The sequence below is a fragment of the Silene latifolia genome, chromosome 11 (assembly GCF_048544455.1).
Source record: "Silene latifolia isolate original U9 population chromosome 11, ASM4854445v1, whole genome shotgun sequence".
NCBI classification, from domain to species: domain Eukaryota; kingdom Viridiplantae; phylum Streptophyta; class Magnoliopsida; order Caryophyllales; family Caryophyllaceae; genus Silene; species Silene latifolia.
Window position 1 is genome coordinate 126,884,181 of NC_133536.1, and position 26,793 is coordinate 126,910,973.

Consider the following 26,793-nt stretch of genomic DNA (forward strand, 5'->3'; position numbering starts at 1 on the left):
TGCTTGGACGAGTCCTAGGCTTAATTCATTGCTTTGTGTTCGAATTAAGTCATACCTTGAGTCCTAAACAAGCTGAGTTTTCTTTGTTTGTCATTTGGGAATTTCGTGTCTAATATCACTCCAAATCTGATAGTTTTAGTTCAATAACCCCATTATTCCCATCAAGCCAATGTAATTTATATGGTTTAGGATGATTATTAGTAGGCAATTTCAGTCTAGCAACGACATCCTTAGCTATAACATTGGTACAAGAACCACTATCAATAATAAGAGTGCAAATCCGACTGTTTACCTTACAACGGGAATGAAACAATTGCTCCCTTTGCTCGTGCTCAATTTGAGCAGCCTCGGTGTGGAGGCTTCTAAGCACCAACACTCCTTTCTCCTCGTCACTGTAAGGCTCCACCTCATGTACTTCTTCCCCACCACTCTCATCCTCGACATCAATAGGTTCCGATTCGGATTCTGGGACAACGAAATTTGGAATTAAGTTAACCAGTTCTTGAATTGTCAGAGCTTTCTTTTGCGGACACTCATTGGCAATGTGACCATATCCCTGGCACTTGAAGCAACGCCTCAACCGTGTCTCCTTAGCTTCCACCACCGTGCCTTTTCCTTTATCTTTAGGATCCTCATGTCGTGGTTCCTTGCTACTAGATGTGGTAGCGGCTGATTTCGAGTATGTGCTCGAATTCTTTGCGTAGTCACGAGTATAGGACTTCTTGCTCTTATCCTGCTTCTCAAATTTAAGAGCCAATCTGCAAGCATCATCAAAGTTATCATAATGTTGAATTTCCACCCTTTGCGCCAAATTAGTGTTAAGACCACGAATGAATCGTGCAGTCCTCAACTCTTGCTTTTCCTCTAGATCACATACGATACTCATCTTTTCAAACTCATTTATGTAATCAGAGACACTCGAACTCTCTTGTGACAGAGATGTTAGTTTCAGATAATTGTCCTGCTCATAGTCTCTAGGAAAGAATCTCTTTGTGAGGTGCTTCTTGAGTTTATCCCATGTTTCAATTTTTGGCTTCCTATCCTTCTTACGCTGCCTCTTCATGTTTTCGTACCACAAAGATGCGTACTTGGTCAATTTTAAGGTAGCCACCTTGAATTGCTTGTTTTCATCATAATTTTTGTACTCAAAGATCCTCTCTGCCTGACGAATCCAATCCAAGAATTTTTCAGCATCTCCATCTCCGTTAAACTCGGGAATGTCGAGTTTCAGGCCTCTATCATCATCATTCGTTTTTTTGGTTGATTTTGGCTGTCCGTCCTCTTCAGATTCAGATTGGGTGTCTGACTCTGACCCGTTCAATTTCTTCTTCTTTTTTCTGGCTAAATCCGTAGCTATGCTCTTTACTACGTAAGAAATCTGGCCAATCTCTGCCCTAATTGCATCCATATCCTCCTTCCATGGTTTATCTCTTTCTCCATTCACCATCTTCTCCCAAGACTGATTTATTAAGCAATAAATCGAAAACCTAAGCTCTGGTAACCACTTTGATATAGAATTAGTATGTTTTAAGCGAATTCTATAGGTTAGAAATTATGCAGCGGAATTGTTATAATCTGACTGTGGAATTGACGCAAAAACAACGAACTAAATAGGCAAACAAAGTGTAAAACGTGAGAATTGAACAAGGAACAAGATAGATAAGTGAATCTCGCTCAATACCTCGCAAGGTAATCACTCGAAGCACTCAGGGTAACCTCGCAAGGTTTGGTTCGTGAATCTCGCAAGAAGCAACGAAGGAAGCACACAAAAGGTAGCTTTATTGTATTTCTGTAATCTGAAAGTAATTAGGTTACAAGGCTTTAATTTATAGTATCCTAAAAACCTAATCATACTTGGGCAATAAGTAAACTAGTTTCCTTAACTAATTAGGAAACAAATAACTGAAATAAGCAAACTAAGAATTCAGCTAGGATTAGGAAATTATAGACTTTCCTAACTTTATTTGTAATAGATTAATTAGCTAAATAATACTAATAACTCGGACCAGCTAACACATCTACACGGTTGGATTAACCGTGTACTCAACGTCTTCTGGGCCTTTATCCACTCAAGTGAGCATCGTCAAATAACTCGACCCAATCTTGAAGCCTTCGACCAAATGAGTTGCATTTCGACTAAGTAGCACTTCATTTTCAGTTTCCATCAATTCTCCTGCATCAACGAGTAATAAGGACTAAAGAACAAGGACAAATGGTTCACACAAAGAGTCATATGGACTAATGAACAAGAACAAATGGTTCACACAACGAGTCACAAGGACTAATGAACAAGGACAAATGGTTCACACAACGAGTCACAAGTACTAATGAACAAGGAAAAATGGTTCACACAAAAAGTCACAATAACAAGGACAAATGGTTTACACAACGAGTCACAAAGACTAATAAACAAGGGCAAATGGTTTTAACAACGAGTCATAGGACTAAAGAACAAGGACAAATGGTTCAAAAAACGAATCACAAGGACTAATGAACAAGGACAAATAATTTACACAACAGTCACAAGGACGTATTGCAGTGTAATGTCCAAGGGTTTAGACCAATACAACAATCAAACCAGCAAACCAAAGACAGTTTCTCAGGAATGCAATAAACTTGTGCTAATTAATAAAATTATGAATTGACCTCCTAAAATCATGAAACTTGGCAGTAAATTACTTTGATATAAGAACTAATTCTGAGCAAAACTCCAGGATTTTTAGAGGACTCAAAGTAAATTTTAGACTCAATTGAACTGACTGACAGACACAAAGGACTGTAATTGAGACAGTTCTGGGATAGTGATTGAAAGGAGGGAACTTTGGATATAATTATCAACTGTAAAACCCACAGAATACTCACAGGGAATTAAGCTAATAATTTGGGGGGTTGGAGTTAAGAGATTCCACAGAATGACACAGGAAGGACTCAACTGAAACAAACAGCAAAGCTAAACTAACCACAGTCTCAGCACAGGAAAGTTTATACTCTACTAACAGGTACTTAATCAATAACCACAGTCTAAGCACAGGTTATTATCAAGCCTGACTCTAATCTACAGACTAAGTACAAGATTAAGAGGTTTAAATTTGAGAGAAATCTCAGGTTTTCATTCATAAATCAGCTGTGTTACAACAGTCTGAGTTGAGGTCCTTATATAGGCCTTTTTAGGTTACAAACTTGAAAGGAAACTACATCCAAGGGTCAGGATCTCTTCTCACATGCTGGTAAGAGTCCAAGCACAATATTACAACGGTTTAAAAGCTCTTAATTGTAAACTGGAATGAAAACAAAAGAGAAATGCAGGTGACAGTGACAGGTTGTGGTCCTTTGCTGCATTGCTGGCTTTTCTGTTGAATGTAGGCACTTGAGGACGAAGTGATTGAGTCCTTGGCATTGAAATTGGCTCTAGGTTGTATCTGGTATATGGGAAGACAAGCCAAAAGTTCTTTGCGTGCTTTTTCCTCATGGTTTAGCCAGAAATGGAAAGGTTGCTTTTGTTGTTTGTCATTTGCTGCAGCTCTGTCCAGCTTGGATTTCTAGGACTTGCATTGTGATTCTTCCTTGGACCCCTAGGACTTTTCTGAGCCTAACTCAGTGACCAACCAGCTGGCCATGGTGGCAGCTGGTAGTTGAGCTTGTACTTATACTTATTGGCCACTAAACTTAGCTCAGCTTGACTGGTTTCTGAGATGGGTGTGGTGTTGCTTTGGCCTGTCTGCATATGTGGGGTGTCCTGGTTAGTGGCTCCTCCTGCAACCTCCCCTGGTTGAACAGGGCTTATCCTCAAGCCTGGTGACTCCTCCCCCTCAGCATCCTCATAATATGGACTTAGGTCACCTACATTAAAAGTGCCATGCACCTCATACTCTCCTGGTAGATCCACTTTGTAGGCATTTGGACCAATCCTCTCAATAATTTCAAAGGGGCCATCAGCTCTTGGCATCTCATTGGTCTTCTCAATCTCCCTTTTCACAGTTTCATGGAGTTTCAGCAGTTGTTCTGCCCTGGCCCTAGCATCATGATTCATCTCATTTCTTGGTACAGATGATAAGTCTACAGGCATTAGGGGATTAATCCCATAGACAACCTCAAAAGGACTATGACCAGTAGCAGTTGATGGTGATCTGTTGAAGGCAAATTCTGCTGCAGCTAATTTGATGTCCCAATCTTTTAGACTCTTGCTTACAAGACATCTCAGAATCCTACCCAGGGTTTTGTTGGTGACCTCAGTTTGGCCATCTGTTTGGGGGTGGTGAGATGTACTGAACAACAATTTGGTCTTGAGCAGCTTCCATAGAGTTTTCCAAAAGTAACTCATGAACTTTGTATCTCTATCTGACACAATTGTCTTTGGAACTCCATGAAGCCTCACAATTTCCTTCAGGTATAGCTCAGCAACACTGGCAGCATCTTCTGTTTTCTTGCAAGCTATAAAATGGGCCATCTTACTGAACCTGTCAACAACAACCATGATTGAATCCTTTCCTCTCTGTGTCCTTGGCAATGCAACAATGAAATCCATGCTCACATCCTCCCATGGTTTACTTGGTACTGGTAATGGGATATATGGACCAGTTTGGAAGGAACTCTTAGCCATTTGACATACTGAACATCTCCTGAGAACATTTTGGACATCCCCCATCATTTTTGGCCAATAGAACTGTTCTTGTAGTATGTCCAGTGTCTTTTGAACACCAAAATGCCCTCCTAAGCCTCCTGAATGGACTTCCCTGATTAGGAGGTCCCTATAGGAACCCCTTGGAACACAGAGCTTGTTCCCTTGGAATAGAAATCCATCTTGCAGCAAGTATTTGTTCCCTGGAACCCTATGCCCTTCAAACTGTGTGATCCACTCCTCAGAGAAGTCAGGGTCTTCCTTGTACATCTCTTTCATGAACTCAAAACCAAGGACCCTGGTTCCCATAGTTGTGAGAAGGAGTGCCTCCTTGATAGTGCATCTGCCACTACATTTTGTTTTCCTTCTTTATACTTGCTGGAAAAGGTGAATGATTGCAAGTACTCCACCCATTTAGCATGCCTGTGACTCAATTTGTGTTGACCATTTATATATTTCAAAGCTTCATGATCAGAGTGTAACACAAATGGCTTTGGCTTCAAATAGTGACTCCAATGCATAACTGCCCTGATAATTGCATAAAATTCCTTGTCATAGGTAGAATATTTTAATTTAGCTCCATTCAATTTCTCACTGAAGTAAGCTACAGGTTTCTGAGCTTGGATCAGGACTGCACCAATGCCTACCCCACTGGCATCACACTCTACTTCAAAGAGTTGATCAGAGTCTGGCAATTTCAGAATAGGAGTTTCACACATCAATTTCTTAATCCTCTCAAAGGACTGCTGAGCACTGTCAGTCCAGTGGAACTCCCCTTTCTTCATACACTCAGTAATTGGAGCAACAACTGAACTGAAGTTCTTGATAAATCTCCTATAAAAGGAGGCCAATCCATGAAACCCCCTCACCTCAGTGATTGTTTTAGGAGTTGGCCATGATTGAATGGCTGCAACTTTATCCTGATCAACTGTAATCCCCCTCCCAGAGACAATGTACCCTAGGAATGCCACTTCTTCAACCATAAAAGTGCATTTTTCCAGTTTGCCAAATAGTTTTTGTTCCTTGAGGATCCTGAACACAGCTTCAAGATGTTTCAGGTGTTCTCTTTCACTGCTGCTGTAAACCAAGATATCATCAAAGTAGACCACTGCAAACTTGCCTAAACATGGCCTTAGCACCTCAGTCATCAGTCTCATAAAGGTGCTTGGTGCATTAGAAAGACCAAATGGCATCACAAGCCACTCATACAGTCCATGCTTAGTTTTGAAGGCAGTCTTCCACTCATCTCCTTCCCTTATCCTGACTTGATGGTACCCTTGCCTGAGATCAATCTTAGAAAATATCATGGCACCACTGAGCTCATCTAACATGTCATCCAACCTTGGTATTGGGAACCTGTACTTGACAGTGATGTTGTTAAATGGCCCTGCTGTCAAGTACACATCCTCCATGTTCCATCTTTCTTTGGAACAAGTAGAGCAGGGACTCGCACAAGGACCGAGAGATTCCGACAAATCCTTTGCTCATAAGTTCCTCAATCGGCTTTGTAATTCCTTGGTAGCAGCTGGATCACTTCTATAAGTGGCTGTTGGGAAGCACCGAGCCTGGAACAAGATCTATGTGGTGCTCAATGCCTCTCAATGGTGGCAACCCACTAGGCAGCTCTCTTGGAAATACTTCCTTATACCTCTGAATTAATGGCCTAACTTCAGCAGGTGATGCAGGAGAATTGATGGACAATGAAAATGAAGTGCTACTTAGCCGAAATGCAACTCATTTAGTCGAAGGCTTCAAGATTGGGTCAAGTTATTTGACGATGCTCACTTGGGTGGATAAAGGCCCAGAAGTACACGGTTAATCCAAACCGTGTGGATTACTAGCTGGTCCGAAATTATTAGTATTATTTAGCTAATTAATCTATTACAAATAAAATTAGGAAAGCCTATAATTTCCTAATCCTATTTCAAGTCTTAGTTTCTTTTTTTGATTATTTGTTTCCTAATTAGTTAAGGAAACTAGTTTCTTTGATTATTTGTTTCCTAATTAGTTAAGGAAATTAGTTTGCTTGTTGTCCAAGTATGATTAGGTTTTATGTTACTATAAATTAAAGCCTTGTAACCTAATAACATTCAGATTACAGATTACCAATAAAACTTCCAGTTTTATGCTTATTTAAATCATTCTTGCGAGATACACGAACCCCGCCTTGCGAGGTTGCCTTTGAGTGATTCGAGTGATTGCCTTGCGAGGTATTGATCAAGATTCACCTATCTATCTTGTTCCTTAATCAATTCTAACGTTTTACCTTCTGTTTACCTATTTAATTATTTGTTTTTACATCAATTCTACGGTCGATTACAACAATTCCATTTGCATATTTTCTAACCTACGTAATTCGTTTAAAAGGACTAATTCTATATCAAAGTGGTATCGAGCTTAGGTTTTCGATTTATTGCTTAATAAATCAGTCTTGGGAGAAGATGGTGAATGGAGAAGGAGATAAACCATGGAAGGAAGACATGGATGCAATTAGGGAGAGATTGGCCGATTTCTTACGTAGTGAAGAGCATAGCTACGGATTTAGCGAGAAAAAAAAAAAAGAAGAAATTGAACGGGTCAGAGTCAGACACCCAATCCGAATCTGAAGATGACGGACAGCCAAAATCAAACAAAAAAAGGAATGATGATGATAGAGGCTTGAAACTCGACATTCCCGAGTTTAACGGAGATGGAGATCTTTGAAAAATTCTTGGATTGGATTCGTCGCAGAGAGGATCTTTGAGTACAAAAATTATGATGAAAACAAGCAATTCAAGGTGGCTACCTTAAAATTGACCAAGTACGCATCTTTGTGGTACGAAAACATGAAGAGGCAGCGTAAGAAGGATAGGAAGCCAAAAATTGAAACATGGGAGAAACTCAAGAAACACCTCACAAAGAGATTCCTTCCTAGAGACTATGAACAGGACAATTATCTGAAATTAACATCTCTGTCACAAGAGAGTTCGAGTGTCTCTGATTACATAAATGAGTTTGAGAAGATGAGTATCGTATGTGATCTAGAGGAAAAGCAAGAGTTGAGGACAAAGACGATTCATTCGTGGCCTTAATTCTAATTTGGCGCAAAGGGTGGAAATTCAACATTATGATAACTTTGATGATGCTTGCAGATTGGCTCTTAAATTTGAGAAGCAGGATAAGAGCAAGAAGTCCTATACTCGTGATTATGCAAAGAATTCGAGCACATACTCGAAATCAACAGCTACCACATCTAGTAGCAAGGAACCACGACTGGAGAATCCTAAAGATAAGGGAAAAGGCACGGTAGTGGAAGCTAAGGAGACACGGTTGAGGCGTTGCTTCAAGTGCCAGGGATATGGGCACATTGCCAATGAATGCCCGCAAAAGAAAGCTCTGACAATTCAAGAACTGGTTAACTTAATTCCAAATTTCGTTGTTCCGAATCGAATCGGAACCTATTGATGTCGAAGATGAGAGTGGTGGGGAAGAAGTACATGAGGTGGAGCCTTACAGTGACGAGGAGAAAGGAGTGTTGGTGCTTAGAAGCCTCCACACCGAGGCTGCTCAAATCGAGCACGAGCAAAGGGAGCAATTGTTTCATTCCTGTTGTAAGGTAAAATGACCCATTTGCACTCTTATTATTGATAGTGGCTCTTGTACCAATGTTATAGCTAAGGATGTTGTTGCTAAACTGAAATTGCCTACTAAGAACCATCCTAAACCGTATAAACTGCATTGGCTTGATGGGAATAATGGGGTCATGGTAAAGAAACCGGCGTTAATTTCTTTGCAATTGGGACCGTATAAAGATGAGATATTATGTGACGTAATCCCGATGAATGCCTGCCATATTTTACTGGGTAGACCGTGGCAATATGATAGGAAGGTGGAACATGACGGACGAAGTAATGTCTATGTTGTTTCTAAAGGGAAAGCTAAGTATCATTTGAAACCATTGTCGCCAACCAAATATAACAAACCTATTGCAAAAGACAGTTTGTTTTTGGATGCTAATGAGGCCGAGGAGGTTGTAGCGAGAGGGGAACCAGCATACCTACTGGTTGTTCGAGAGGTAAAAAAAATGGAGAGTAATGATGCGAGGATTCGGGAGTTATTAGTTGAGTTCGGTGATGTGTTTCCCGACGAGTTACCCGATGGGTTACCACCGAAGAGAGGGATTGAGCACCAAATTGACTTACTTCCAGGGGCTGCATTACCTAATAAACCAGCCTATCGATGTAATCCCGAAGAGGCTAAGGAATTACAGAGACAAGTGCAAGAACTGATAGATAGAGGTTATGTGAAAGAAAGCTTGAGCCCATGTGCTGTACCAGCTCTTTTGGTACCGAAAAAGGAAAGAACTTGGCGAATGTGTATAGATAGCAGAGCCGTGAATAACATCACTATTAAATACCGTTTTCCTATGCCAAGACTTGATGATATGCTAGATGAACTTTCTGGTTCATGTGTGTTTTCTAAACTAGATTTGAGGAGTGGATACCACCAAATGCGGATTCGTGAAGGGGATGAGTGGAAGACGGCGTTCAAAAACGAAACAGGGGTTGTATGAGTGGCTTGTCATGCCGTTTGGATTGTGTAATGCACCTAGTTCGTTTATGAGACTCATGAATGAAGTGTTAAGGCCGTTCCTTAACAAGTTTGTTGTTGTCTATCTTGATGACATTCTCATCTATAGCAAGAGTGAAGAAGAGCACAAGCTCCATCTTAGAGCTGTATTTGAAGTCATGAGAACTTGAAGCTGTATGGTAAGCTCGAAAAGTGCACTTTTATGGTGCCAAGTGTTGTTTTTCTTGGTTACATTGTAGGAAAAGAAGGAGTAAGCATGGACCCATCCAAGGTCGAAGCTATTCAAGCCTGGCGCGTTGCCTAAATCCACGATCAAGTCCGTAGTTTTCATGGTTTGGCATCGTTTTATAGGCGTTTTATCCAGGGGTTTAGCTCAATCATGGCTCCAATTACCGAGCTAACCAAGAAAGGGGAGTTTGTTTGGACTCCGAGTGCTCAAAAGGCATTTGAAGAAGTGAAGAAAAAGTTGTGTTCGGACTGTTTTTTGCGCGCCCAACTTTGAGAAATTATTTGAAGTCGAGTGTGATGCAAGTGGCGTTGGGATTGGTGCCGTGTTGATCCAAGAGAAACGACCCATTGCTTATTTCAGTGAGAAACTTGGAGGTGCAAGGCTGAACTATTCAACCTATGACAAAGAGTTTTATGCCATTGTACGAGCATTGGAGCATTGGAGTCATTATTTGCGTCCGAAACCATTCGTGCTACATTCTGATCACGAAGCTCTTAAACATATTCATGGACAGCAAAAATTGAACATAAGGCACGCGAAGTGGGTCGAGTTTTTCTGATCATTCACGTTTTCATCCAAGTACAAAACAAGTAATTCTAATATTGTAGCTGATGCGTTATCTAGAAGACACTGTTTGTTGGTTGAGTTAGATGCAAGATTGTTGGGTTTTGAGCATATTAAAGAGTTATACAAGGCTGACCCGGCATTTGCTAAAGAGGTGATTGAACCTACTGGGCTTTATACAATGCAAGACGGATTTTTGTTTAAGGGAAATCGCCTTTGCATTCCACAAGGGTCAATTCAGGAGTTGATTATTAGAGAAGCTCACGGAGGAGCTTTGGCTGGTCACTTCGGTTCAAACAAGACTTATGACATTGTAAGTGAACATTTCTATTGGCCCAAGATGAGTAAGGATGTCCAAGAAATTGTGGGCAAGTGCGTTGTGTGTCAGAAAGCAAAGAGTTCGTTTGTCAAAGGGTCAGACACGCCTTTACGTGCCAAAACAGACCTTGGAGCGAGGTGAGCATGGATTTCATACTTGGTTTGCCGAGAACACAAAGGGGTAAAGACTCGATCATGGTTGTTGTTGATCGGTTTTCAAAGATGGCTCATTTTATTCCTTGTCACAAGACGGATGATGCTACGAATGTTCTTGATTTGTACTATAAGGAGGTAGTCCGTTTACATGGTATTCCCCTTACTATTGTCTCAGACCGTGATGTGAAGTTCCTTAGTTATTTTTGGAAGACTTTATGGCGTTTGATGGGTACAAAGTTTTGTTCAAGATTTTCGCACCATCCTCAAACAGATGGGCAAACGGAGGTCACTAATCGTACCTTGGGAAGTTTATTGCGTGGCCTAGTGAGCAAGACTACGAAGGATTGGGATACTAAACTTGCACATGCTGAATTTGCGTATAACCGGACTCCATCAGTGACTACAAGGCGTGCTCCATTCGAAATTGTGTATGGCATTAATCCATTTTTGCCTATTGATCTAGTTCCAATTCCGAAGAAAGACCTTATGAGCTTTGAAGCAAAGGAGAGGCAGGCTTCCTTTCTGAGGACTTGTGAACAAGTGAGAGCCCAAATTGAGAAATCAAATGCTAAATACAAAGAGAAAGCCAATAAGCATCGAAAACAGCCCGTGTTCAAAGTAGGGGATCTCGTGTGGCTTCATTTAAGGAAGGAGCGTTTTCCAGCTAAGCGAAAGAACAAGTTGATGCCGCGAGCAGATGGCCCATTCAAGGTCATAGATTGCTACGGTTCGAATGCTTACAAGTTGTAATTACCAAGTGAGTACGGTGGTGTGAGTGCAACGTTTAATGTTGGTGACCTGTCCCCATATCTCGACGACGACAATTTGAGGTCAAATTCTCAAAAAGAAGGAGAGAATGATGCAGGAGCATTGATGGACAATGAAAATGAAGTGCTACTTAGCCGAAATGCAACTCATTTAGTCGAAGGCTTCAAGATTGGGTCAAGTTATTTGACGATGCTCACTTGGGTGGATAAAGGCCCAGAAGTACACGGTTAATCCAAACCGTGTGGATTACTAGCTGGTCCGAAATTATTAGTATTATTTAGCTAATTAATCTATTACAAATAAAATTAGGAAAGCCTATAATTTCCTAATCCTAGCTGAAGTCTTAGTTTCTTTTTTCAGATTATTTGTTTCCTAATTAGTTAAGGAAACTAGTTTGCTGATTATTTGTTTCCTAATTAGTTAAGGAAATTAGTTTGCTTGTTGTCCAAGTATGATTAGGTTTTATGTTACTATAAATTAAAGCCTTGTAACCTAATAACATTTGATTCTAGATTACCAATAAAACTTCCGTTTTATGCTTATTTAAATCATTCTTGCGAGATACACGAACCCTACCTTGCGAGGTTGCCTTTGAGTGATTCGAGTGATTGCCTTGCGAGGTATTGATCAAGATTCACCTATCTATCTTGTTCCTTAATCAATTCTAACGTTTTACCTTCTGTTTACCTATTTAATTCGCTGTTTTTACATCAATTTTACGGTCAGATTACAACAATTCCGCTGCATATTTTCTAACCTACAGAATTCGTTTAAAACAGACTAATTCTATATCAGCAGGCATCTCAGGGCTGTTGGGAAATGTGTCCTCAACAATAGTGCGATCACATGATTTAAATATCATTATTAAATCTCATTTCAAGAATACGGAAGGGATGATACATTACATATATATAGTCAACTGGTCCACACATATCGGTAATGATTGGCTGGCTAGAGTTTGACATTATTGTCGTGCGACGGTGGTGATCAGTTGATCCCTTGAGGTCACACCTAAAGGACGATTCCCTTAATTGAAAAGGTTAATTAGTTGTATACCGTCTGATTAATTAATTCCTTAAAATTGAACAATTCGATTTGTGAGAAAGAGAATATTGATATCTTATTGTAATGGGATTAAATAAGATTTATTTTAGTAATAAAATGCTTTGTTGCTAAAATTATTTATTGTTTGAGAAACAATAAAGATAAGAATGAATGGTTAATTATAATTACAAGAAGTTGTGAATTATAACTGTATGACCCATTTTATTTAAGTGATCAAGCATCACTAGTCAATTTGTTGAATGTAATTTAATTAATTTATAAAATGATATTTATGTGATAAATATGCATTTAATTAATTAGTAACATGTATCATACTACATGTGACATATTGTGTGACAAATGACAAATTGACAAAAATAAAATGGTAGTCCATTTTATACATAATGGACCGAAAATAGTGGGTGTGTTAGTGGGTTTTGGTTGTTTTATTTTATTTGATAAAATAAACATCATGATGACTACTCTTGACTAGCCTTACAACCTACTCCACTTTCTTACACGCCTATATTTTTGATAAGAGAAAAAGAAAAGCAATGATGCTCCTTTGGGCTAGAGTTGGGCGGCACACACACTCTTAATTGAGTAGTGTTGGTTGCTTTATTTTTCTTAAATACTACCATTCATAAAACATGCAAGAGGTTCATGTAGAATTTCCTCTCTTCTCTCTCTTCCATCTTCATCAAAAAGGATGAGATTTTAATCTAAATTGTTCATATAAATTACTAAGATTACTAGAAGTAGTATATGAGTATTAGTAATAGATTTTAAGGTGGTAAACTACAATACAAACATCTAGTACATGTTTATTTGTGGGATTAAGGGATTGTCTTGGGTGCTACTAATTGGAGGGCTTCTAATTTGAAGTCAAGAATGTTCATCCATTAATGGAAAGCTCAAGAACTAACAAGAAGGAGATCTTGTTAGTGCCCATTATGACCGAAATCTTTATGGTGAGAAAATGTTTTCTTATCTTATTTTATTAATGTTTGCATGCATAAAATCCACATTTAATTTTATGACAAATTAATTTTAACATATATGAGTATGTTAGTATGTATATAGATCTACATTTCCTTCAATCGGTATCATGAGCCACGGTTGTTTGCATGCAAATTGGTTAAAAGTTTTTCCAAGTTATAAGAATAACAAATAAAACTTGTAAAATTTGTGTTATTATGAGATATCACTAAATTAATCCATGCATGTTAATATTTCTGGTCCTAAAATGTTTTAGGATATTTTGGTTAATTTTACGGATTTTTATTGTTCATATTTCTCTATAATGACATTTAAATGTGATTTTATGAGTAAAAATGTCATTTTTGGTCGAAAATTAGCTATACTTCGAATTTTAAGTTGGTTTTTGGATATGTTGTTACATATATTATTTTGAGATAACCTGTAAATTTTCATAATTTTTGGACTTGTTATGCTCGAAAAATGAATTTTTCATTATTAAATACGGATTTAAGAGAAAAATAGGTTAATATGAGTTAAATTTCGAATCTGGTCATAGAAAATTAATATGTTGTCACATGCAATTTTACAAGATGTGTGTAAAATAATTGGCTATAAAGAAGTCTTTTAGCATGATTTATGAATTTTTGAAGAAAAATAGCATAAATAGTGACATTATTAGTGAAAATTAATAAAACATAATCTATGACTTAGGAAAAACGTCTAATGTTGCATTTTATTATCTTTTTCAGATCTAAAATTGAAAATTTAGTGAAAATAATTTTTCCATGTTTTTATGATTATTTTATTATAAATCGATAAACCGCAACATTGTTTTTCCCGAAAAATTTTCGAAATTTTTAACCTAAGATTTTGAACATTATGAGTGTCATGGAATTTTTCCAGAATGTTCATGAGTTTAAATTTCAAATTTTGAATTTATTTGAAATGTTTTGATTTATTTGAAGTTTAATAGCTTATTTTTGTAATTTTTGGTCCATTTATGAACAATTTTGTAAATAAAGGTTAATTATGGTCAAATTATTAGTGAAGACTATATTTTGAGTCCTAAGAGGTTAGGGTAATTAACTTATGCATAAATATGAGTTTATGTATTTTTGTGATTATAAAATGTTGAAATCACGCAAATCCGTAAAAACCGAGTAATATACGATATTGGCTAATTAAAGGCGATTTAGCATAAAATTGAGCATGTTCATACATATTATAATGCTGCATTTTTCTTTATGATTGTCATAATTTTAATTTATGTAATTTTACTTAGTATGGCCTTAGATTTTAATTGGTATTTCCCGAAATGTATGGGAATACCGATTCGGTTGTAATTTTTATTGTGATCTCGTATCACCGTTTTGTAATTTAATAGATTTATTTTATTTTAAGTTACAAATGTATAATAGGAAATTATGTAATTTATTATGTAATTTTATTCATTCCGGAGTTCCAAAAGATGGATTTCTTCAAGAATGGCGATACATAAAGACGGTGTTACCTAGAGATGCGTGCCACAACCGAAGTTCAAGGGACCAATGGAGTTGGTTTCCGAATGTGTAATAGGTTAATAGTTTTTATTTTTTAGGAAAGGCCATACTAGGATTTATTTATTTTTATGGTTGCATTTTATTTTATGTCGCATGCATCGCTAAATCGCCATAACTAAACCTGCATCCTCTTTTTTTTTTATCGAGTTTATCGACCGTGTCAATTAGAATTATCATAGTTCACCGCTTTAGTTCACTTAAAACGTGATAGATAATAAATTGACATGACCTCTCGCTAAAACAAACAATTGAGACATAGCCTTACCAAATAGTAGAAACCATGAAAACCTATTTCGCGAGGGAGTGCACTCGGCTACCCCGGGGTACAAACCTTGTTACGTAGGGGAAGTGGGTGATAAATGTCTAATCCACCGAATTCATGTTGATGAGGGTTTCATCGGCTACCCCGTGCCTAAGTTAATGTGGGTTTGGATAATGGACACATTTATTCGAAATTTGGATTGAACTCAACAAAAGTAATTGATGAGGGTTTCATCGGCTACCCCGTGCCCTTGTTGATGTGTTTTGGGCTATAGATAAATATTAGAGTAATTTTATCGACCAAGAGTTCTAAAAGTAGAATCGATTAAAAGGTTAATCCACCGAGTTATATTGATGAAGGTTTCATCGGCTACCCCGTGCCTAAGTCGATATGAATTTGGGTCTTGGAATCATTTATCATAGTTGGGTAGAGGTCACTATGTAAATGCTTTACTTGTTTTTCAAGTATTAATAAAACGATAAATGTTAAGTTTTCCACTATTCCGTTGTTATATTGTTCTATTTCTTTACCACAATTCATATACGATATCATTTCGTTTTTTATTAAATCTCCATTAAAACATCGTAACTAAAGACAAAATTTGAATTTGCTTCTAAAACCTCAAACGAACCATTGCTAAGGATCTCTTGTTAAGAGTATAGATTAAAGTTATTCATTATCAAACAGGTTTTTGATTCTTGACTAACACATCTACTTACAATGGATTATTTTTCATGTACTTAAATGAATAAGTACCTTGAAGCGATAAATTGTTTTGGTAATTAGTTTTGTTTAATTCGTAATTGACCAAAATAACGCAACCACTTCAATGAAAGTTTTAAGACTAAAACGAACAAATGAAGAATGAATCTTCATGAATTCAATTTTGCTTCTCAAAGCAAAGACTCATTGAATTAAGTGGGAGCATTCTCTTAAACCGTTAAGATGAGGACGAGGTTCAAGAAGTAAAGATTATAATGGAATTGATACAAGGTAATGTTAAAGGTAAAGTTGTTGAGAATGACGATACTAAACCTATCAAACCTGACCGATAAAGTTTCCATTGTCTTAAATGTTAGACACGAGAAAGGAAACTACCCCAAATTATTGAAGAATCAACAAGTTAGTTGTGGGACATCTAATTGAACCTTCTTCTTTAAATGTTTATTTGATTAAACATAAATTTTGCTAGTATTACTCCGTCAATATTAGAAACCGGTGGTGGTTTTCATCATTATGTTTGATACATAGGATGATTAGAATATGACGACTAGCAACAATGAAGTCGAGAGATAGAGTAATTGTGTACTCAATCTAGTTTTTGGATTTAAAGTTGTACTTAATTATGACTATTACGTGCATTAACTCTAAATAAGAATATAAACTTGTTAAGATACAAAAGAGGTTTTCACTTTTGTGACCCTATACACCATGATTTGATGTATGGCTAGCCCATCATCAAGGTGATTATATTCTAAACCAAACTAGAATGATATATCATGAAGATGATGTAAGACTCAAATTGGTAACCCAAGATTAAACCTTAAATTTTGGAATGATGAACGCAAAGAGTTATCGAGTACTCTTGAAACCATTAGATTGTTAATGGTATATGCGTATCTTGTATTCAAAGCAAGATGTCTCGTGCTTTTTGGTTGAAAAGGAGATCGAGGTTGTAAATCATCGATCCAAAATAGGTTGATCATTTTCTTTTACCAACGATTTAAGTTGACGCTAGTATGTTCACTTAATAAGGTAAATAGAGAAATCTTTGAAGAATTTCAAAGAGTTCAAGGAATCACGATTTAGTCGTGATGGGATTATCAAAGTGAAGACTTTGATATAAGCCAAAGGAAATGTGATATAGTATCACAAGTTAATCTCTCTTAGCACGCATTATGAAATAATGTGTGGATGGATAAGAGATCAAACGCTATTCGATATGGTTTGGACTTCAATCAAGTTACTTTGAGTTACTTGATCCTTTTGGGGATTTTATCATTTTTGTCTAAATTATTTTTCCACTAAATCGAATCATATGAGATATGAAATGGTAAGGGTACCATGGTTGTAAGTTTTCACAAGAAACAAATGCTCATTTTTCCCTTGCAATTATCACGAGCTCGACGGGTTTGCGGCTCATGAAGCTGTCTTTCTAAAATACAAGTTTATTTCTAGAAGACAGAGTGGGAGAAATTATTCAAGAGCCATAGAGAATGTTATGTCGCAAGAAACTGGTTTTTTCTTGGCTACATGAGACGTTTTGTGTAAGACATTGTTTCTTCAAAACCTAGGAGGTTAAATTCGTCACTTGTTAAAAATGATGAATTCATGCTACTTTTAAGAAAGCAAAGAGCTTATAACTTACAAAAGAAATTGTTTGATTCAAGTTGATTACTTCTAGAAAGTAATGAACGTATGACTTACATAAGAGTGATTAAGTCACAACTCAATACAAGGCTTAGAGCCATGAGAATCCGAAATAAAAGGCTTGATTAGTGACAAAGGGTTTTGCACTAATAAAGAGATATTTCAAAGCAAGATTGGTTGCAAAGAGTTTTGCACTAATTGAAATGCTTAAGTATATTTGGATCTTCTTAGGGATTGTGTTTCAATATTATGAAATACATAGCGAATGAATCTAAAACCCACTTCTTCAATAGAAGGAATGTATTCAATACATATCATGAGTTTAGTAGATTCTTGCAATCCTAAGATAATGTGAAACTTAAGAGAGGGTCTTAAGTAGGACATCAATGAGTTAGAATCAACATTTTGATCATGTGATAAAATATTTCTCGATAAGTCGAGAAGTTGTGGTTATACATGAAGTTTAGTGGGAGTTACGGAAATTTTAATTAGTCCGATATGTGGATGACATATTGATCATTAGGAATGATTTAAGACTTTTGGAGTATTATAATACATCTTGAATATCCGGATTTATGAAGATAAATCCACATGATATTAGAGTCAGTAAGAAGTCTTATGTTGATAAGATTCATGACTAGTTCAATTAAATTGAACATATTTGATTGATTTCATTTGCTTCCGCTGCCGAATCAATTAAAAAGAAATGATGTATAACACTTCATATGCTTTAAGTATGATGAATTGTTTTCAAAATCGAATTTAAGTAATCTTTACAAGTGAGCTATAAAGATTACCCTTAAGTGCTTGCAGAAGCATTAAGGCTATGATGCAAAGTGTTTATGATGCAATATTGTGTAAGGGTGTTACACAAGTGACAATTGACAATTGAGATTGCGCATGGTTTCCGACAAAACCATAATCAAAACACATTAAGATGGTTAAGATACCATTGTGGCAATGTTTATTAAAAAGTAGATTTTCTAGAATCGTTCTAGGCAATAAAGAACAATGAGAGATATTTATAACGGAAATTGAGTACACTTGCGATCATGAGATGTGCAAGAAGGATGAGTCCCGCATTACCTTTGTGAAAACAAAGTGGGAGCTATTCTAAGGATAAAAGGCCTATGTCTTGATTGGATCTCGACACGTACTCGGAAAGTTTTGTGATGCAAATGTATACATTACAAAGGAAAACGAGTATGTAGTGAGGTTGAGTAAGGTGCAAGAAATTGATAAAACCTACTAACCAAAGCATTCTCAAAGGCTAAACATGATGAGTCATGTCATTTCAATTGAATTGAAATGAACAACTACGTACAAGATCAAATTAGATTATATAACATGAAATAGTAATCAGGCATTGACTATTCATGTGTGATAATCGCATTTGTCGTCCGAGTTTTATTTTTAAAACTCTTTTATTATACTTTGTTACATCCAAACGGGTTGTGGAGACAATTGAACCCCGTTAAAGTGAACACGGATTAACATTGTATTTGCCCATAGTTACTTGCATGAGGTGACGTCTCGAAGTGACTAGAGTGTGAGGCGATTGATGGCAAGTTCAAGTGCCATAGAGTCATGTGAGATGACTAGTCGATCACATAGGCAGATGTTAGGAACACCTTGTCGGGCCTTATGACCGCTTATAGAGTTCTGGCAATTTATATATAGCCTGGTCGTGGCGAGAGCTACTATAGTATTCTAATGAGTCGATTCTTTTGACTAAAGACTATTCACCTAAGATGGCACAGTTTGATTAACTTTGATTTGTGTTACTACGACCTTCGTAAATGGGGTCAAATGGGCATATTTTGGGTTATGATGGTGTGGCTAGTCGAAGGGAATGAGTGCGATAGGAATTGTCCATCCCCTTGTCAGGGTTAAAACAATATCTCGGGGCCACTCGAGGAGTAATGAATTGGAAATGCGTGGCCACGCTCGGAAGGTATCCAGTGGATAAATCCGGTCAAACAGTTATTCTCCGGATCGAGGAAACCACTCTCGATATGATCACTTGCAAGTACGACCGAAAGACACCTTGCATTGAGTGGGAGATAGTAATAGGACAAGAGAATTGGTGACGCACACTTGTCGAGGACAAGTGGGAGATTGTTGGGAAATGTGTCCTCAACAATAGTGCGATCACATGATTTAAATATCATTATTAAATCTCATTTCAAGAATACGGAAGGGATGATACATTACATATATATAGTCAACTGGTCCACACATATCGGTAATGATTGGTTGGCTAGAGTTTGACATTCGTCGTGCGACGGTGGTGATCGATTGATCCCTTGAGGTCACACCTAAAGGACGATTCCCTTAATTGAAAAGGTTAATTAGTTGTATACCGTCTGATTAATTAATTCCTTAAAATTGAACAATTCGATTTGTGAGAAAGAGAATATTGATATCTTATTGTAATGGGATTAAATAAGATTTATTTTAGTAATAAAATGCTTTGTTGCTAAAATTATTTATTGTTTGAGAAACAATAAAGATAAGAATGAATGGTTAATTATAATTACAAGAAGTTGTGAATTATAATTTTATGACCCATTTTATTTAAGTGATCAAGCATCACTAGTCAATTTGTTGAATGTAATTTAATTAATTTATAAAATGATATTTATGTGATAAATATGCATTTAATTAATTAGTAACATGTATCATACTACATGTGACATATTGTGTGACAAATGACAAATTGACAAAAATAAAATGGTAGTCCATTTTATACATAATGGACCGAAAATAGTGGGTGTGTTAGTGGGTTTTGGTTGTTTTATTTTATTTGATAAAATAAACATCATGATGACTACTCTTGACTAGCCTTACAACCTACTCCACTTTCTTACACACCTATATTTTTGATAAGAGAAAAAGAAAAGCAATGATGCTCCTTTGGGCTAGAGTTGGGCGGCACACACACTCTTAATTGGGTAGTGTTGGTTGCTTTATTTTTCTTAAATACTACCATTCATAAAACATGCAAGAGGTTCATGTAGAATTTCCTCTCTTCTCTCTCTTCCATCTTCATCAAAAAGGATGAGATTTTAATCTAAATTGTTCATATAAATTACTAAGATTACTAGAAGTAGTATATGAGTATTAGTAATAGATTTTAAGGTGGTAAACTACAATACAAACATCTAGTACATGTTTATTTGTGGGATTAAGGGATTGTCTTGGGTGCTACTAATTGGAGGGCTTCTAATTTGAAGTCAAGAATGTTCATCCATTAATGGAAAGCTCAAGAACTAACAAGAAGGAGATCTTGTTAGTGCCCATTATGACCGAAATCTTTATGGTGAGAAAATGTTTTCTTATCTTATTTTATTAATGTTTGCATGCATAAAATCCACATTTAATTTTATGACAAATTAATTTTAACATATATGAGTATGTTAGTATGTATATAGATCTACATTTCCTTCAAGGGCTCCCTTCCTTGCTTACTTCTTTGGATAGTAACACCCAGACAGGTTGTTCTTGCTTCATTTCTTTGATCATGGCTGCTTCAGAAAGAAATAGCACACCATTGCCCTCCTCTGGCATACTTGGACCTCCATAGTTTCTCTGGTTGGGTGGTAATGGGGTCAGGGTGACCTTCTTGCCTTCATGCTTGAAACTATAGATGTTATCCTTCCCATGGTGAGTGGTATTCCTGTCATACTCCCATGGCCTCCCCAGGAGTAGGTGGCAGGCATCCATTGGGACAATATCACACAGGACTTCATCTTTATACGCCTTCCTAATAGAAAATGGAATCAAGCATTGTTTGTCCACCCTTACTTCTGCTCCCTTGTTCAACCATCTCAACTTGTAAGGGTTTGGGTGCTCTTGAGTTGTCAGGTTGAGTTTACTAACCATGGCATTTGATGCCACATTTGTACAACTTCCCCCATCTATGATTAGGTTACAAACCCTCCCCTGGACTGTGCATCTGGTTCTGAATATCAGGGATCTTTGATCAGCTTCCAGAGGTGAGTGTTGGGAATGCATGACCCTCCACAAGACTAAGTTGTGACTGTATCGGGGGGCCACAAGCGCATCTTGTTCTGGCTCTCCTTCAGTCTCCACTTCCTCCATTATCAGGGTCTCATCTTCCTCATACTGAACCAAACCTTCCCTCTCCCACTGTTCTACTTCTATTGCTGTCAAGGTTCTCTTAGAAGGACAGTCCTTCCTAAAATGGCCATACCCTTGGCACTGGAAGCATTTAACTCTCCCATCAGTCACAGGTGTGTTGGTTCTAGGATTCACATGACTCTTCCCCTTGTCTGGTGTTGGTTGGGTTGCAAGTTTTGGAGTTTCTCCAATCCTAACCCCAGAAAAAGGTTTGAAAGTGGATCTGGTAAGGGGTTTGGAAGCAGTGACCTTGGCTTTTCCCATCTTTTCAATCCTCAATGCCAGGTTGACTGCCTCATCAAAGGACCAGACTTGTTGCATTCTAACTCTTATAGCAATCTTAGGATCTAAGCCCTCAACAAACCTAGCAATTTTCTGCTCAGGCTTTTCAGTGATTTCACATTGTAGGATAAGTTGTTCAAAGCTCCTAAGATAAGACTCAACAGATTGTTGGTCTTGTTTCAGTTGGGTTAACTTGATAAACATATCCTGTGTGTAATCTTTAGCTATAAACTTATCCTTCAATTTCTTTTTAAGTTTTAGCCAAGATTTAATGGGTTCCTTGCCTTCTCTCATTCTTTGGCTTTTCAGGGTTTCATACCAAAGTGAGGCATAACCTTTGAATTTAAGGATAGAAACTTTGAAAGCTTTCCTGTCAGTATATCCCTTAAATTCAAAGACTCTCTCAACAGTTCTAATCCAGTCTAACAAATCTTCAGGGTTTAAACTACCATGGAAATCAGGAATTTCTACCTTTATATCTTTGTCTCTTTCCATGTAGATGCCCTCTGCCATAGATTCATCAATATCTGACATGTCTTCTCCATGTTCCTGGTGGTATTGTTGTCCTCTTCCTGCTCCAACAAAGCCTCTACCCCTGCCTCTGCCTCTGTAGGGTGGCCTGTTAGGAACTCCTTCTGCAAGAGTGTTGACAATATTTACCAGTTCATTGATTCTTCCGCTATCCGATCCACCCCGGTCTCAATACCGTAAATCTCTCTTCACTCATGGGTTATTTTTTGTAGTTTTGTTGTAGTTAGGGTAAAAATGAACTCACTTTCCTTCCCAAGACTAACACAAGATGGAATCGTGTTAAAACCTTGCTCTGATATACCAATTTGCAGTGTAATGTCCAAGGGTTTAGACCAATACAACAATCAAAACAGCAAACCAAAGACAGTTTCTCAGGAATGCAATAAACTTGTGCTAATTAATAAAATTATGAATTGACCTCCTAAAATCATGAAACTTGGCAGTAAATTACTTTTATATAAGAACTAATTCTGAGCAAAACTCCAGGATTTTTAGAGGACTCAAAGTAAATTTTAGACTCAACTGAACTGACTGACAGACACAAAGGACTGTAATTGAGACAGTTCTGGGATAGTGATTGAAAGGAGGGAACTTTGGATATAATTATCAACTGAAAAACCCACAGAATACTCACAGGGAATTAAGCTAATAATTTGGGGGGTTAGAGTTAAGAGATTCCACAGAATGACACAGGAAGGACTCAACTGAAACAAACAGCAAAGCTAAACTAACCACAGTCTCAGCACAGGAAAGTTTATACTCTACTAACAGGTACTTAATCAATAACCACAGTCTAAGCACAGGTTATTATCAAGCCTGACTCTAATCTACAGACTAAGCACAAGATTAAGAGGTTTAAATTTGAGAGAAATCTCAGGTTTTCATTCATAAATCAATTTGTGTTACAACGATCTGAGTTGAGGTCCTTATATAGGCCTTTTTAGGTTACAAACTTGAAAGGAAACTACATCCAAGGGTCAGGATCTCTTCTCACATGCTGGTAAGAGTCCAAGCACAATATTACAACGGTTTAAAAGCTCTTAATTGTAAACTGGAATGAAAACAAAAGAGAAATGCAGGTGTGTGTAAAGTTGTGGTCCTTTCTTTGCATTCTTTGGCTTTTCGTTGAATGTAGGCACTTGAGGACGAAGTGATTGAGTCCTTGGCATTGAAATTGGCTCTAGGTTGTATCTGGTATATGGGAAGACAAGCCAAAAGTTCTTTGCGTGCTTTTTCCTCATGGTTTAGCCAGAAATGGAAAGGTTGCTTTTGTTGTTTGTCATTTGCTGCAGCTCTGTCCAGCTTGGATTTCTAGGACTTGCATTGTGATTCTTCCTTGGACCCCTAGGACTTTTCTGAGCCTAACTCAGTGACCAACCAGCTGGCCATGGTGGCAGCTGGTGGTTGAGCTTGTACTTATACTTATTGGCCACTAAACTTAGCTCAGCTTGACTGGTTTCTGAGATGGGTGTGGTGTTGCTTTGGCCTGTCTGCATTTGTGGGGTGTCCTGGTCAGTGGCTCCTGCTGCACGTATGAACAAGGGCAAATGGTTCACACAACGAGTCACAAGGACTAATGAACAAGGAAAAATGGTTCACACAACAAGTCACAAAAACAAGGACAAATGGTTTACACAACGAGTCACAAAGACTAATAAAGAAGACAAATGGTTCACACAAAGAGTCATATGGACTAATGAACAAGAACAAATGGTTCACACAACGAGTCACAAGGATTATTGAACAAGGACAAAAGGTTCACACAACGAGTCACAAGGACTAATTAACAAGGAAAAATGGTTCACACAAAAAGTCACAATAACAAGGATAAATGGTTCACACAACGAGTCACAAGGACTAATAAACAAAGACAAATGGTCTAAACAACGAGTAATAAGGAGTAAAGAACAAGGACAAATGGTTCACACAAAGAGTCATATGGACTAATGAACAAGAACAAATGGTTCACACAACGAGTCACAAAGACTAATGAACAAGGACAAATGGTTCACACAACGAGACACAAGGACTAATAAACAAGGACAAATGGTTTAAACAACAAGTCACAAGGACTAAAGAACAAGTACAAATGGTTCACACAACGAGTCACAAGGACTAATGAACAAGGACAAATAGTTTACATAACGAGTCACAAGGATTAATGAACAAGGACAAATGGTTCACACTGATAGAGAATTAGTATGTTTTAAGCGAATTTTATAGGTTAGAAAGTATGCAGCGGAGTTGTTATAATCTGACTGTGGAATTGACGCAAAAACAACGAACTAAATAGGCAAACAAAGTGTAAAACGTGAGAATTGAACAAGGAACAAGATAGATAAGTGAATCTCGCTCAATACCTCGCAAGGTAATCACTCGAAGCACTCAGGGTAACCTCGCAAGGTTTGGTTCGTGAATCTCGCAAGAAGCAACGAAGGAAGCATACAAAAGGTAGTTTTATTGTATTTCTGTAATCTGAAAGTAATTAGGTTACAAGGCTTTAATTTATAGTATCCTAAAAACCTAATCATACTTGGGCAATAAGTAAACTAGTTTCCTTAACTAATTAGAAAACAAATAACTGAAATAAGCAAACTAAGAATTCAGCTAGGATTAGGAAATTATAGACTTTCCTAACTTTATATGTAATAGATTAATTAGCTAAATAATACTAATAACTCGGACCAGCTAACACATCTACACGGTTGGATTAACCGTGTACTCAACGTCTTCTGGGCCTTTATCCACCCAAGTGAGCATCGTCAAATAACTCGACCCAATCTTGAAGCCTTCGACCAAATGAGTTGCATTTCGACTAAGTAGCACTTCATTTTCAGTTTCCATCAATGCTCCTGCATCACACACCACTAGTCACAAGGACTAATGAACAAGGAAAAATGATTCACACAACAAGTCACAATAACAAGGACAAATAGTTTTCACAACAAGTCACAAGAACTAATAAACAAGGAAAAATGGTTTAAACAACGAGTCACAAGGACTAAAGAACAAGGACAAATGGTTCACACAACGAGTCATATGGACTAATAAACAAGGACAAACGGTTCACACAATGAGTCACAAGGACTAATGAACAAGGACAAATGGTTCACACAACGAGTCACAAGGTCTAAAGAACAAGGACAAATGATTTACACAATGAGTCCTTGTTACAAATGGTTTAAACAACGAGTCACAAGGACGAATGAACAAGGACAAATGGTTTACACAACAGTCACAAGGACTAATGAACAAGGACAAATGGTTCACACAACGAGTCACAAGGACTAATGAACAAGGAAAAATGGTTCACACAACAAGTCACAATAACAATGACAAATGGTTTACACAACGAGTCACAAAGACTAATAAACAAGGACAAATGGTTTAAACAACGAGTCACAAGGACTAAAGAACAAGGACAAATGGTTCACACAAAGAGTCATATGGACTAATGAACAAGAACAAATGGTTCGCACAACGAGTCACAAGGATTAATGAACAAGGACAAATGGTTCACACAACGAATAACAAGGTTTAAAGAGCAAGGAGAAATGGTTCACAAAACGAGTCACAAGGACTAATGAACAAGGACAAATGGTTCACACAACAAGTCAGAAGGACTAATGAACAAGGACAAATGGTTCACACAAAAAGTCACAATAACAAGGATAAATGGTTTTCACAACAAGTCACAAGGACTAATAAACAAGGAAAAATGGTTTAAACAACGCGTCACAAGGACTAACGCACAAGGACAAATGGTTCACATAACGAGTCATATGGACTAATAAATAAGGACAAACGGTTCACACAATGAGTGACAAGGACTAAAGAACAAGGACAAATGTTTCACACAACGAGTCACAAGGTCTAAAGAACAAGGACAAATGATTTACACAATGAGTCCTTGTTACAAATGGTTTAAACAACGAGTGACCAGGACTAATGAACAAGGACAAATGGTTTACACAACAGTCACAAGGATTAATGAACAAGGACAAATGGTTCACACAACGAGTCACAAGGACTAATGAACAAGGAAAAATGGTTCACACAACAAGTCACAATAACAAGGATAAATGGTTTATACAACGAGTCACAAAGACTAATAAACAAGGACAAATGGTTTAAACAACGAGTCACAAGGACTAAAGAACAAGGACAAATGGTTCACACAAAGAGTCATATGGACTAATGACCAAGAACAAATGGTTCGCTCAACGAGTCACAAGGATTAATGAACAAGGACAAATGGTTCACACAAAGAGTCATATGGACTAGTGAACAAGAACAAATGGTTCGCACAACGAGTCACAAGGACTAATGAACAAGGATAAATAGTTTACACAACAGTCACAAGGACGTATGAACAAGAACAAATGGTTCACACAAAGAG

The 26,793-nt window shown here is 37.4% G+C and overlaps 1 protein-coding gene across 1 annotated transcript; it reads left to right on the plus strand.

Moving 5' to 3' along the window:
• The first annotated feature begins 8,070 nt into the window (after positions 1-8,070).
• On the plus strand, positions 8,071-9,170 carry LOC141613964 (uncharacterized). Its single transcript, XM_074432708.1, has 2 exons — positions 8,071-8,131; positions 8,272-9,170. Exons 1-2 carry the CDS (start codon positions 8,071-8,073, stop codon positions 9,168-9,170), a joined length of 960 nt encoding a protein of 319 aa, XP_074288809.1.
• Positions 9,171-26,793: the final 17,623 nt, after the last annotated feature.